The sequence below is a fragment of the Doryrhamphus excisus genome, chromosome 20, assembly GCF_030265055.1.
Source record: "Doryrhamphus excisus isolate RoL2022-K1 chromosome 20, RoL_Dexc_1.0, whole genome shotgun sequence".
Classification (NCBI taxonomy): Eukaryota; Metazoa; Chordata; class Actinopteri; order Syngnathiformes; family Syngnathidae; genus Doryrhamphus; species Doryrhamphus excisus.
The window spans coordinates 3,476,211-3,491,144 of record NC_080485.1 but is presented as its reverse complement, the minus strand read 5'-3'; the positions used below and the strand labels follow the sequence as shown (position 1 = coordinate 3,491,144).

Below are 14,934 nucleotides of genomic sequence, written 5' to 3'. Positions count from 1 at the left end.
CCAGCTTAGATTTCAGCTCCTCCAGCATTTTCTTGCATTTCTCCACTTGTTCCTCCATCTGCTGGGTCCTCAGCCTGAGGGCAGCGTTCTCTTTCTGCATCCGCTCAGCTTCTGCTTGGTTACACTGGAGCTTTTCTTTCAGTAAAAGGATTTTTTGCAGAGCCTCCGTTTTCTCCTTCTTGACGACTGCGTTTTCATGTTGAAGATTTGATCGGGATTCGGCAGACGTTGCTTCCGTTGCTGTGGCTTTATTTTTCTGAAGCTCACTCTCAAGCTGCGTGATTAAAGATTCTTTGATTTGTCTTTCTTTACGCTCTTTAGCTAACTCATCTTTTACTTTTTGTAGAGAGGAGCCCAACTCTGTAAGTTTAACATTTAAGTTTTCTACATTTTTCTCTGTTGCTTTTTTCTCCATCTGGAGAGAAAGTATCTCCTGCTTTAAATTCCCAGTCATTTTCTCAGAGGTCCTTGCTGGGCTCTTGGCATTGTGCTCGTATTTAAAGAGCTCGTCTTCTAATGTTTTCACTTTGCTGAGGTGTTTGTTAATCACAGCAGATCCCTTCTGGATTTCTGCATTTTTGTCTTTCAACATCATTTTCAAATCCTCGATTTCAACACTTTGCATGCGGGCCTTCTGGTCTGCTCGCTCCTTCTCAGCTAACACACATTTAAGGTCTGATTTCAGCGATGTCATTTCCCTCTGGTGTTGTTCACTGTGGTCCTGTGATTTCATTTGAAGCTCGTGAGAAGTCTGGGATTTTGCATTGAGAACTTCCTCAACGATTCTGACCTGGGATTTTGCAGCCTCTGCCTGAGACTTGAGGATTTCAATATGTTGATCTTTTCTGTCCATTTCCATCAAGGCCAGATCATGTTTAGCTCTCACATTCTTTAAATTATTTTCCAAGTCGAGATTGACTTGCTTCGACTCATCTGCTTTCTTCTGCAATTGAGACGCCACAAATTCACAATTTTGAATTCCTGCTTCAAGTGTTTTGCATTTGAGCAGACACTCCTGCTCGGATCTCTTCATTACTGCAAGCTCCTCTTTGGAATCTTGAAGCTGATCTTTGCAGCTTTGAAGTTCACTCTTGAGAGACTTGACCTTCTGCTCTGAACACGATCTGTCTTTTTCCAGTGACTCGATATGGAGCTGATGACCTCTGACGTCGCTATCTGATGCCATATTTAATCTCCTCAGTTCGGTACATTTAAACTTCAGCTGATCTATCACTGCCTGCTTTGAAGCTAGCTCCTCCTCTAAACTGTTCATTTTGTGAATGTTGTCCTGATCCAAGGAACTCCTTCTGTGGACTTCTCCTTGAGTGATCCTCAGCTGTTCTTTGAGACCTTCAATTTCAGTATTTTGGAAAAAAGCATTTTGCTCCAGTGACGATTTGCCCCTTTGGAGGGTTCGGACCTCCTCCTGAAGCTCATAGATGGTTCTCTGCATGGATAGCGTTTCCTGATGAAGATCTTCTGATTTCTGTCTCAGGCTGAACCTTTCTGCTTCCATTTCCAGTTGGTGTTGCTTTAGTCTATTATCGCCGTCATCTAACAGCTTTTTATAACTTTGGGCTTTCTCTTCAGCCATTGCTGCTCGTTTCTGTACCAGTGCTAACTCATCATCTTTCTGCTGGAGATCCTCTTTTACTCGCTCATATTCTCTGAGTACGTTTGATTGGGATTCGGTTTTACTTTCAAATGGTGAACGCAACTGAGCTTGGAACTCATTGTGAAACTCTTCCTCAAGTATCATTTTCCTCTGGATCTTGGGGCTATGCTTCACAAGGACTTGATTTTCATTGACAAGGTCCTCCAGTTTCCTCTGGGCCACGGACCACTTGGCTTCTGCCTGCTCAATTAACAGTTTAGCGTGACTTAGCTCCTGCTCATTGGCAGCTTTGTCTGCCATTGCTATGTCCAATTTGGCGCGATACTGACCGACGTCATGCTCAAGCTGGGACTTCTGAAACACAAGATTGTCTATTGTGCGCTGCTGCGTTTTCACTTCTCCTTCCGACCTTTGCAACTGGGTTTGTTTGTCGACCACCAAGGCCTCTTGTTCAGAAAGCAGCAGCTGAAGTTGGCTAAGTTTTACGTCAAACGCTGCTTTTTGGAGCTCCGCGCTCTCCGTCCTTTTTGCATTCTCTGCTCTCTCAAATGCCATTTTGTTCTAAAATGCAAAACAATAAGTCATCCATCATGTTGAATATGATGTCCAATAACACTCATTTGGTTTCCCTTTTACCATAAGAGTGTTGATGCAAGCGTAAGCAAGCTCTCCACCAATTGTTTCTGATACACCATAACTGTCACCAAGGTATGAGAATCCCTTCCATGGAGACATTCTCCCCCGAGGTCCATTAAAAGAAAGGTAAAAGGACAACTCTTTCCAGAAAATTGCAACCACCAGCAATACATGCACCTCATTACCATGTTACTTTTATGCAGAGTAACATGGAAGCCTAGTAGAAACAAAAAGGATCATGTGGTTTTAAACAGGTTCATGCAAAATAGAAAGAGAGGAAACATGCAAACGTGAAATGAGCCACATCAGTACAAGTCATGTCGGTACGCCTGCAAATCTCACCTCTTCGTCTTCAGTTCTCTTCAAGGTTTCACTTGCAAACTTCACATATTGGGTCATGAGCGTCACAAGGGCCGTGTAGCGCGTGCGGAGATCCATAAACTGCGGGAAAACATTGAGATTTATTTACAGTTATGTCTTTCCAAAATGCATTTATTTTTACTTTGTACAGCGATAGAGTGAACAGGGTCGAGACTGCATGTAAAAACTTTATTGATGAGTCAGGGAGATCCCAACCATACATTAACCTGAAGGGAGGCCCATTGTGTCATACTTTGAAAACCGTTCAAAGCTGATTATTAAGACCTGCTCTGACCCCACACACCCCCAGCATGGACTGTTCCCTCGCCTGGCATCGGGGAGAAGGCTCTGCAGCATCCGCTGTAGGACGACCAGGTTCAGAGACAGCTACTTCCCCCTGGCCATCAGACTGCTCAATGCCAAATAAGCCCCCCTACCTTTACTTACATTATTATTATTATTTATTTAAATTATTTGGGCAATTTACTGTTCACGCTGCACTTTACATTATGTTGTTCATATTGGGTATCTATTTATCTATTTATTGTCCACATTATTATTATTATTATTATTATTTATTATTACTTATCTTCTTTTGTGTCTGTTATTATATGGGAGCCAGGCATATCTGTCTGTCTGTCTGTCTGTCTGTCTGTCTGTCTGTCTGTCTGTCTGTCTGTCTGTCTGTCTGTCTGTCTGTCTGTCTGTCTGTCTGTCTGTCTGTCTGTCTGTCTGTCTGTCTGTCTGTCTGTCTGTCTGTCTGTCTGTCTGTCTGTCTGTCTGTCTGTCTGTCTGTCTGTCTGTCTGTCTGTCTGTCTGTCTGTCTGTCTGTCTGTCTGTCTGTCTGTCTGTCTGTCTGTCTGTCTGTCTGTCTGTCTGTCTGTCTGTCTGTCTGTCTGTCTGTCTGTCTGTCTGTCTGTCTGTCTGTCTATCTATCTATCTTTACCTCCTGCTGGATGGCGTCAGAGGAGGTCTGCATCCTTCGTTTCTTGAGAGGTGATTTGTGTTGAGAGTCAACCATCGCCCTAAAGGTCATCAACTGGAGCTCGTAATCCTAAAAAGAGTTTAAGTGTAAATAAAACAATGTAGGAAAAAGGGAAAAAGGTTGACTTGTGACTTCAAACTGAAATAATTACCTTGATGGAAGATGAACATTGTTCTGAGTACTTCTGACAGTCATCAATATCGCTCTGCTTTTGTTCAATTTCAGCAACAAAAACCTGAAAAAGAACATTTATGAATTGCAAACGGTGCTGTTTATTATTGTTTATGATAACGATACATGTGGTTAAGTCTGTTATTGTTCTACCTTCTGTTTGTTCAACACTTCGGCCAGAGCCTTGCTATCTTCTGGTTTGTTTTCTTGAGCTTTCAGCTGCTTCGCTTCAACTTCTCGAACCCATTCGTCAAGACTGTTGTGGGAGTCTTTGTAATGCTTCAGAGATCGGCTGATGCTGTCCAGGTCCCTGAGCCTGAAAAGCAATCCATGCAAAAATAATTACATTGTTGTGGTACTAAGTGTCCTTAAATCCGGTTTCCATGGCAATGTTGCACTGAGCACAATATAATTGATGTTGGTGGCAGAGTTTGCCACAGCATCGTGTTCTTCTTCTTTATGGACTCAACAGTAACTCTGTTGGTGGCAGCAGAGCTTTGAACTGTTCAATTTCTTCAACACTAATCAATAATCAAACCATAACTTTTACTGCCCAAAGCCTCTCTTACCTGTTGTCAATCTGGGAGTGAATGTTATGCCATCTTTCATTCAGTTGATCCGCCTTTTCCTTGTGCCAGTCCAGGTCAAAGTCGCGCTCATTATGGGTCTTGAACATGCGATCGCTGATGAGCCGCGCTTTCTGCAGTTCGTCCTCCATGTCATGGAACACTTCCTGCTTTTCATCAATCTCTGTTCGCCATTGCTACAACCAGAGGGACGAATATTTAGCCATGGTAAAACAAAAAGGTGACAAAAAGGTGCTACACAGGTTCAAATGCGCACGACCTTGAGAGTTGTGATGACTTTTTCAATTGACTGGAGGTCAGAGTTCATAGCATCTTCTTCGTAGAGTTTGGATTCGTAGGCCTTCACCAGTGCCTCTGCGTTCTGGCTGTGCTTCACCACCAAACTTAGTGTCTTCAATCTGAAAAAGAAGTAAAACTGCATGTAATGATACCGTATGACAGGGGTGGGCAAACTTTTTGACTCGCGGGCCGCATTGATTTAATAAAATTGATGGGGGGGGGGCAGACTATATACTAATTTACACGTGACAGTCCATTTGTACACGTATATTTTTACACATATTTTACACGTAAAAGTGTCATGTAGTCTGCTATATGTGCACTTTGAGATCATTTATTTGATGTAAAGTGCGTTATAAATTTATTTTTATTATTATTATTATTATTATTACGACCAGTCCAGGTGTACCCCGCCTCTCGCCCCAAGAAGCTGGGATAGGCTCAGCACCCCGCGACCCTCGCGAGGAAAAGCGGTAGAAAATGAATGAATGAATGAAATTATTATTATTATTATTATTATTATTATTATTACGACCAGTCCAGGGTGTACTCCACCTCTCGCCCCAAGACAACTGGCATAGGCTCCAGCACCCCCCGCGACCCTTGTGAGGATAAGCGGTAAAAAAATGAATGAATTATTATTATTATTATTATTATTGTTATTGTTATTATTATTATTATTATTATTATTATTATTATTATTATTATTATTATTATTATTATTATTATTATTATTATTATTATTATTATTATTATTATTATTATTATTATTATTATTATTATTATTATTATTATTATTATTATTATTATTATTATTATTATTATTATTATTATTATTACGACCAGTCCAGGGTGTACCCCACCTCTCGCCCCAAGACAGCTGGGATAGGCTCCAGCACCCCCGCGACCCTCGTGAGGATAAGCGGTAAAAATGAATGTATTATTATTATTATTTTCATTATTATTATTATGTGCTTGTGTCCCTTTTTTCAGGAGCATTTTGTAAACATCAGACCACATCAAATAACGAAATTGATAAAACAGCTACTTCGACCATCAAAAGGTTGGCTCAAGCCATGATGCCAGGTTGTACGTTGAGTTTCAATGAAATATTTTGGAAAAAACAGGTGGGCCATATTCAAACACTTGGCGGGCCGGATGTGGCCCCCGGGCCGTAGTTTGCCCACCCCTGCCATATGATGATTATATGATGTTTATTATTTGTTTCATCCTGAATTCCAACTCACTTGTCCATGTAAATAGAAGACATGGAGTGGACGTGACTCATGCTCTGGACCACAACGCTGAGCTCAGAGGAGAGAGTCGACGCTGATGGGAAGCCAGCTGCTTGTCTGAGGAACACCTCGCACTTCTCCTTAATGTTATCCAAGTCGTCTTTAAACTTATTCAGCTCGGCCATCTTCTTCTGAAAAGCAGAATAAAATAAATACAAATAATTAAAAATACATCAATACAAACCATAAAGTCCTTCATTATGTGAAATATTCCAACCTCTTGTTCATTGATGCGGTGGAGACTCTGGTACACGTCATCTCTTTCCAGCGGTGTGCGGATTTGCCTGATCAGGTGTTCTTCGTGGGCCTCCACATGCATCCGGAAGTTACGTATTTCTGAGATGTAACTATTGAACAAAGACTCCTCGTGTTCCTCTATTTAAAAACACACACGCACAAAAATATGACTCATTTGAACTACTTCATGGTATACATCAGGGGTGCTCACACTTTTTCAGCATGCGAGCTACTTTTAAAATGACCGAGTCAAAATGATCTACCCACTACAAAAATGCAAAACATCTATTTATTTTCAAATGTATTGAGGATTATTTGTACGTACAATGTATGTTGATGTACCTTACATAACCAAATGAGCCAATATTGCAAAACACACATAATTAACTATTAACATTTTTTGTAATTACCTGAGTTTACTTTGATGACTTGCACTGAATTGAACCAGCCAGGGATGCATAGTCCGGACAGTAGCTGCTGATAGCCAGCCTCAAGCACACTTCCAAATGTTTATCAGTCATGGATAATATCCGTATCATAATATCCGTATAATATTCCATATCCGTATGGAAGTGATATGTTTTTTGCCTTTTTACTTGGTCCAGTTTTTGCCTTTTTACTTGGTCCAGCTCCTTCACTCATTTTAGTGACCATAAACTTTAGCGAGGGCTTTAAAATCTCGCAATTCGCCGACTAGCTTAGCACTTTGCATCGTTGTTTACGCATGAGCGGTGACCTAAAGGTCAAAATTCAGTTGTCATCTGACTGGTTGTCCTGTATGTCAATCAAGTAACGGGGATGGATGATAGGCTGACATCGTAAGTTCTGCTGCACTTAGAGACGTTGTTTGATTTGATTGGTCGCCCGAAGGGCAACATTCAGTTGTCATCTGAATGGCTGCCCTGTATATCAATCAAGTGACGGCATTGATGCTAGGATGATATTTTTTTAATGTCACGCCGCGATCGACCAGCGATCCACCAGTACCACCTCCGCGATCGACCGGTAGCTCGCGATCGACTTAATGAGCACCCCTGGTATACAATATCTACCTCAAACGTTGTCAAATTAGCCTCTAGGTGGCATTGCTGTCCTAACATGAGGACTTGTTGCAGTGACGCTGAGGTCATGGCTTCTAAGAAGATAATTACCTCAGCATTTGAGGTTTTTTTTTTAAATCCCCATTTATGAGTCTGCTGCATTTTTAAACATTTTCTTTCAGTGTACTGTGGAGTGTCCTATAGTCGCAGGGTTTATGTGTTTGCAAAAACAACACCCAAAATACCTACCAGGATCTCTAATTAGCGCTGGGTCACAAAGTATTGGCATGTGGCTGTAGGCAACCCACTAATGTAGATTTTATTAACTCCACAAAGTTGTTGTTTTATTTGAATGATCTTGAACGGAAGGCAATCTGCAGCTTTATGTACAATTTACGTGCGCTTTAAAAATGTTAGAGCTACTCTACTCAACCAATGGCGTGAAACCCATGTGCATGACACTTGCCGTACTGTTGTTTACAAGGAACTTTTTTTTTTTCCCCTTTATTTGGGCAAATATGTGAATCATTACAGTGCATTTCTTACATCAATCAAAATATAACTTTCCATTATTTACATTTGTATTCAACTATCTGATCACAAGCCCAAAAGGAGTAGGCTGAAGCAAAAGCTTATAAATGCCTACCCCTTTTTGCAAGATATAATCATGTTCATGCCACTGTCTTGTTTTCCCCTCTTATTATTATCATTGTAATATGATTATTATTATTATTATTATCATTATCATTATTGTTATAATCTTTATCATTATTACCATCATTATAATCATCATTAATATTACCATTTGCATCATTATAGTTAAAAATTTTGTGATTTTTTTATTTTTAATTGTTTAATTTTACAGACTTCATTGCTTCTTGTAGAGTGTAGAGATTTCATCTGTTATTTTCTGAAATCCGCAGTATTTGTGTGTCAATTTATTAGCCCACTTTTTTTGTGACATTTACTTATTTTCTGGATTGCATGTGTCTAATCTTATGCATTAAAAAACAAGAACTTGAGACTGTGTCTGGACAGGTGACCAACCCAAACATCAGTTTCTTCTTGTTAAACCCTACCTGAGGTTTTTAGACGTGTTTATTAGTTTTTGTGTGTCTAGTCTTGTGCATTAGGAAGCAAGGTTTTAGGTCTGTGCTCAAACCAATTTTTGAAGCAATGATGTCTTGCTGTCCAGTATTACTATTTTTTGTAAAGTAATAATTAATAATAATTAATGATAATAATAATGATAATCCCTACCTCTATATTTATGCATGTTAGCCTGGGTACCTCTAACAATTTATAGTTACAAACTTATCAGCGCTATTAACACTGTCTGACTAGTATGCTCTTCAATGCTATTACAACATTCTGTTGTGATTCTGTTGCTGCTGTGTTGTACAACAAACATGTGGCCAAAGAGAGTAATGTTTTTGCGGTTCGGGTAAATAAATGCCCTGCAAAAATTAGAGCATCTCCATTGTTCTGTGACATATTCCAATATTGTGCTTTCCCCTTGCAGCGTTGTATCCACTTCTGTTGATCCTTACAGAGACAGACAAGTCCAAGTCCAACTAAGCTTTACCTCTTTCTGCAGATCTAAGAAGCTCTTGGTAGTATTCCTTGCAGGCTGCAACATCCCTCTCCAGCTGAGCGCAGTCTGCCACGGTGAACACCTCAGACTCCTCGCAGTCTTCCAGGAACTCGTCAAAATGAGACTGCAGGTTGCTCAAGACCTGCTGATGCTCACCCGGAAGCATGGTCTTAAACTGAGAAGAATAATGATATTTGTTACGTGACTGAGGTGATAGTCAACTTGTGCAATGAGAGAACATACAGAAGCTACGTTCCAGTGGCGAATGGCTCGTATGTCATCCATGAGACAATGCCAAGACACCACACTCTTCATGTTGATGTGGGAGTGATGCCAAAGAGCCAGCACATTCTGATATAACTGCTCCATCCTGCAAGAACATGCATAAGGTAGACATGTGAATGTATGCACTCCGTGACAAAATAAAAGTAAGTAAAGTAATAAAATCTCACTTTAAAGCCATATCATTAGCCTCTTTGTTGGGTGGAGGCACAGTGAAACAGACGGAGGGAACCATAGCCTCATTGCCTGCTGGGTTGATGACTTTCCACTTGGCCCGGTGACTGTTGTTGGCCAGCACACACTCGTCCTCTTTATAAATGGTGATCTGAAAGACAAACCGTTCATTTAGTCATTGTTTGTGGATAAACGTTGGGCACATTCCGCTTCTACATCTTGTCAAGACAATGCTATGCTGGAAATGTTGTGGGAAGACGCTTTTGTTGAGCTCACAAATGGACGAATGAACAGAAATTCAGCCTTTCCTTTTTTTTTTTCTTTTTTTTTTTTTTGTGTCCCGTCCAGCCATTGGGGCAGATAGTATTGTTGATCTAAATGCCCTTACATGCTAGACAGATTTGCTCTGTGTCAGGAAAGGTGTTGGCTACAACTTCCCTGTACCATGAAATTTTATTTGCCGTTATTTGATGTTTTTGTTATGCCATTTGGAGCGACTGGACCGGAGCAAGAAGAAGAACAGAAAAGAAGAAGAGAGAAGAGAAAGGTGGGGTCGGGGGGGGGGGCAGTAGAGGGAGAGACAAAAACAGCAGCAACAAGAATTCCCAAAACAACAACAGTGACAAACAGAACAGTTAAATGTCAATGATGGCTAAGGGTCACACTGGAGATGATATCAGTGAAATGAAACAGTCCAACTTACCAGTAGCAATAGTAATGATGAAGACATGACCCATGATAGTAAACACAATTGCAACCATACAGTTACAGTAATTAAAATCTCACAGCTTGACATCATTATTACTGTAATAATAGCATACAAATACTATATAAACATCAGGGATAAGATAGTAGATTGTATAGAGAAGCACCCATGTGCTGTGAGTGCCCATATGGAGGTGTGTTGTGTATGTGAATGCGAGTGTGTGAATGTGTAATTGTCACTGAGAATGAGAAATTCAGCCTTTCCAGAAAACTGAAGGCTGTTGTAGGCGACATTGCCGTGCACTGGTGTCCCAATACTTTTGTCTATATAGTCAGACTTTGCCATTACCTCTATTTGTCGATAATCGCAAATGGCTTTCACAGGGATGGAGGATCTTAAAGGCCAGTCAGGGTTCCTGGGTTTGAGCTGCACAATGTTCTTGGCCCTCCCCATCAGGCCTGCTACAGTATTACGGTACTGAAGAAGTTGTTCTTTCTCCTCCTGAAGAAACATCAATGCAATATGAATGCTGTGAGGTGTAATTAACCTTCTTTCATGCATCATGCTTGTGCAGGTTTACCATGGATTCCTGAATCAGATCCTCCAAACGGTGTAGACTGCTGCTTCGGTCACAGCTGTACTTTCTCTGAATGGAATCTTGCAAGCTCTTAAGGAAGTCCATGGATTCTTTGGCATCACTGAAAAACTACACAAAGGGAAAACGGAGAGACCCATGAAGCGTGCACAAAGGAAGCAGATATTAAAGCACGACAAACCTCAAAATAAACGGCATTCTCCTTGAGATGCTGCTCCACACACGAGCACAGCTGCAGGATCCAGCTCCATTGTGTTTGCATGGCTGCTCTGTACGCCTGCAGGCCACACATAAAAGGACTCAATGCACGCAGGGTGGGGACTACACTGATAATAAAATCCTACAAACTAAGACAAAATATGTTGACTTACTTCTATGGTTAACCTGGCTGGGTGGTTCCTTGAAAGAAGACGCTGCGCTAAGTCCTGCACAGACTTGATCACTTCCTCCTTTTCATCCAGCTCCTTCATCAGATCCTGTTCGGACACATTCAACTATTTGTGTCATTTCTACACAACATATTATAATATATTATTATTATAAAGTGAGTCTCACAGCATGGTAATCTCTTTTCTTGGATACATTGCCGTTGCGATCGCTCCAGTCGAATGCAACCTCCTCTTCCTCCTTCTCATTAAGCCAGATGAGCTCACGGGTTGCCTGTGACACAAAGTCCTGCAGGCTCTCCAAGTGACTCTGACGATCTCTTGAACAGCTCTGATAAGCACACATGTTCACAAATGTGAAGTTGGTGAATGTTTGATGGGAGGAAAACGTAAGAATGAGATCGTCCTCGAGATGTCATTTACCAGTAGTTTCTCATACTGCTTCTCTAGGTTGCTCAGCTTTTCAGAATAGGAGAGTTTCAAGGGGAGATTCATCTGAACCTGCAGAAAATGTAGATGATTGATTGATGAATGACAGAAGAATGCAGTAATCCCATGTTCATCGCGATTCATTGGTTCCAAATCCGATAGTGAATGTCAGCGAAGAAGGATTCCTTATTTGTGAATGGAATATTTATAACGTTAGAGCATAGAACACCTGTTTACAACGTTTTCAATACAGTTTATAACATTATTAGAGCCCCCCAGGCATGAGAAAACACCCTGAGGCACCTTTATGGTAATGGTAATGGTAATGGTAATGGTAATGGTAATGGTAATGGTAATGGTAATGGTAATGGTAATGGTAATGGTAATGGTTTTATTTCATTTGAACATGCATCAGATTCCAATTGAGTGCATCCCATAATCAGTTCCCAGTTCCACATGTCCAAAAGGAGTAGGAAGAAGCAAAGCTTATTAAATCCTACCCCTCCATCAGGTACTTTTACAATCAGTAACTGTTACATTTGTTCACTTCCTGCTTTCCATAATACAGTTTAAGGGTTTTTTTGGTTTTTTTTTTTAATAATGCACCTCGTACCGAAGTACGAGGTGATATGACCATGCAATGACATAATGGGTACCATAGTAACACTTTACACTTGTATTACCCAATATAGTAGACATAATGATAGAAAATAAGCCATTTAAGACATGAATAAGACTCATATTGTGTGTTACTGTGTATAGGAAGAACGTAAGTGACGTTGGGGGTTTCTAGTTATTCCTAGTTATTTTAATTCCATCCATCCATTTTCTAAAGCTTATCCTCACGAGGGTCGCGGACAAGCTGGAGCCTATCCCAGCTGTCTTCGGGCGAGAGGCAGGGTACAACCCGGACTGTTTGCCAGCCAATCAAAGGGCACATATAGACAAACAACCATTCACACTCACATTCATAGGTTAGTCGCCAATAAACCTAGCATCCATGTTTTTGGAATGTGGGAGGAAACCGGAGTACCCGGAGAAAAGCCACGCATGCACGGGGAGAACATGCAAACTCCAAACAGAGATGGCCTAGTTATTTCTATTTCCTTCCTAGTTATCACGGAAGGAACTGTGTTCAGCCTTAGAGGTTCCACCATAGTCCGTTCACCATGCATCAACTTACCTCACTAAGTCTGGCTTCCTTAAGACTTGTCTGAAATTCGTCGATAGCTCTGTGTACTGTTTTGTGGTTATGTAAATGTGTCTCCACGCTTGGCAAGTCAGATCCCCACTCCGAGCGATCCAACTGTATCTAAAAAAAATAGATAAACAATACATACTATATACATAATTATGATTAAAACGACATGACACATTTTTGCAAGGCCTTGATGGCTTACCTGCATCTCTACCACCCAGTTCAACAAGTCCTGAACATATGTCATGTTTACTTCTTCTTCGGTCAAGGTGGGGTCAGCCAGTGAGGACTTCATTAAGGGCTTGGGAATCTGCATGTGTGTCATATGTCTGAGGCCGCCTGGCTCCATGCTACCAGCACTTCCAGTGTAGGTCTGCCCTGAAGCAGCCTGCAAGGATGGGCTTAGGCCGGGTGTAAGGCTTGAGGTGAATGTCAACCTGGAGGTATCTAACCCTCCCTGGGTGAGTGCAGGAGAAAGGGTGGGTGTCAGGCTGATGTTCTGGGAGAAGTCAGAGTTCAGACTCTGCGTGATGCCTGAGATCATCATTTTGGTCTGCTCTGTTGTCAGGGTGCGGCCTTTGCTGTACACGGAAGCACACTGCGATCTTAGGGATAGGAGATCATCCCGTAGACTTGATACCCTGGGATGTAAAAATGTGATTTATCACTATTTCTACAGCATTTATTTCAGCAATCGGATAATTTTACCTTTGAACGAGTTGGTCTGTGAAAGGAAATTTGCCATCAAGAAGAACTTGGATGTCCACCACTTGTTGTCTGAGGATATTCTCGCACTCCAATAGATAGCCAGCAATCTCGGCTTCATGTAGGAACTGAATGCCGGACTCAAGACGCTTAACATCCTGAAAAAAGCAGAGAAAAAGTCGATTAAAAAAAAAACAACAACATAAAATATTCTCTGAGGACACACTTTGAAAACCCCTTCAATAATATATGCAGTTTTATTATGAGGGGAGCGGCTCGCTCCTAAAACAGCATCTCCCCATAGGTCAAGTTAATTTCATTGAATGCATTTTTTCATTTACTGTAGCACAGGATACATTTAATTTAGAACAGGTCCATAAATTCCTCTTTAAATTCCTTAAATAGGCTTATTAAACGCTTAGGCGTTTTCTGTTTAAGGGTCTTTCTAGTGCTTTCGTTTCTGACTGTTTTAAGAAATATAACTATAAAGGAGGAGCAAACGCACTACAGTCAACTTGTCCACACGTGAGCATGTTTGTGGCCCCCTTCCTGCCCCCCCATGCTGTAAACTGAGAGGGAATGCACTGAATATCCTTCCTCAACCCAAGGAATTTACAGGAATTTGACTTCGTTTTTTTTTTTTTAAGGTTGGAGCCGTTTACACGTTCTCAAGAGGTTTAACTTTAATCCAGTTTTTTTTCAGTTATTTTTCTAAATAAAGGCTGACTTTTTTCCTTTTGTTGGTTTTAATTGTCTTTATCTATCCATTTTGGGTCTACAGTACTCTATACGAGTCTATTAATATATTTACTTTGTTTAGTTTTCTTCCGGCTTGCAATTTAAAAATTATATGTTCAAAAAAATGCATGATTGACAAGTACTATTTAATTAAAAAATATCAACTTACAGATTGCAGAGAAGTTCTAGCCAAAGCCAGCTTGTCTTCACCGTAAACGCAGTCTCGCTGGACTCTGTTTGCAATCTGCTGCAGCATATCAAGCCTGCAAAACAAAGCAATAGCGTTGATTTCATTCACTTGCAAGAAAACAAAAGCCAAGCATGTCCTCAGCCCACCTGGATCCATAGGCGATGTTGTTATTAAGAACAAAAGGGCTGTTCATTAAAAAAGGCTCCGGTCTAATGTAGCCAGCGTCACTAGATCCATAGCTGGTAAAACTACTGTTGCTAGCAGATGAGACCCTGCTCAGGTACGCCATCTTTCTTTGTCAACTACACTTGACTGGATTCAAGCTTCTAGGCATGACGGTTTTGTGCGCTTGGAGACCGATCACATAGAAGGTATTACAATTTGCTCTCATTTATAGTGTCAGAATCAGGTGAGGAGGGTGTGAGAGCAAACCCACCCTGAAATAATATTCTGTCCTCAGGGCAAAGCCAAATAGCAGGTTGAGACAGTGCCCCTTTATAACAGCAGCCAAAGGCTTGTAATGGCTGCTTTTGACAGCTTTTTAAATACACCCTTTTATCAATGCTGTTCACATGGGAGTGTTTAAAACACAAACAAGCATGGGTGGATATGTCAACTTGTCCAAACTATTGTCAATGGATGTCCAAAAATATGTTTCCATGGAAGTAACGTCCACTCAGCAAACAAACACTGACGGGAGAAAGCGATTGAAATGTAAAACCTGCTTGAGCC

General features: G+C 40.9%; 1 protein-coding gene across 23 annotated transcripts in view; it reads right to left on the bottom strand.

The window, feature by feature from the left end:
• The window catches only part of dst (dystonin), a 152,671-nt gene that overhangs the window by 81,343 nt on the left and 56,394 nt on the right, over positions 1-14,934 (bottom strand). For all 23 annotated transcript variants that reach the window (XM_058058420.1, XM_058058421.1, XM_058058428.1 and 20 more), the window contains 21 exons: positions 14,182-14,275; positions 13,278-13,432; positions 12,772-13,210; positions 12,555-12,683; positions 11,366-11,443; positions 11,112-11,273; positions 10,928-11,032; positions 10,738-10,833; positions 10,542-10,667; positions 10,310-10,462; positions 9,252-9,406; positions 9,043-9,169; positions 8,791-8,974; positions 6,146-6,303; positions 5,881-6,059; positions 4,614-4,752; positions 4,337-4,530; positions 3,921-4,083; positions 3,748-3,831; positions 3,558-3,665; positions 2,594-2,692 (listed from right to left, as the gene is read on the bottom strand). In XM_058058420.1, the coding sequence (XP_057914403.1) occupies positions 2,594-2,692; positions 3,558-3,665; positions 3,748-3,831; positions 3,921-4,083; positions 4,337-4,530; positions 4,614-4,752; positions 5,881-6,059; positions 6,146-6,303; positions 8,791-8,974; positions 9,043-9,169; positions 9,252-9,406; positions 10,310-10,462; positions 10,542-10,667; positions 10,738-10,833; positions 10,928-11,032; positions 11,112-11,273; positions 11,366-11,443; positions 12,555-12,683; positions 12,772-13,210; positions 13,278-13,432; positions 14,182-14,275 (3,127 nt within the window). The remainder of the gene's footprint in view (positions 1-2,593; positions 2,693-3,557; positions 3,666-3,747; positions 3,832-3,920; positions 4,084-4,336; positions 4,531-4,613; positions 4,753-5,880; positions 6,060-6,145; positions 6,304-8,790; positions 8,975-9,042; positions 9,170-9,251; positions 9,407-10,309; positions 10,463-10,541; positions 10,668-10,737; positions 10,834-10,927; positions 11,033-11,111; positions 11,274-11,365; positions 11,444-12,554; positions 12,684-12,771; positions 13,211-13,277; positions 13,433-14,181; positions 14,276-14,934) is intronic.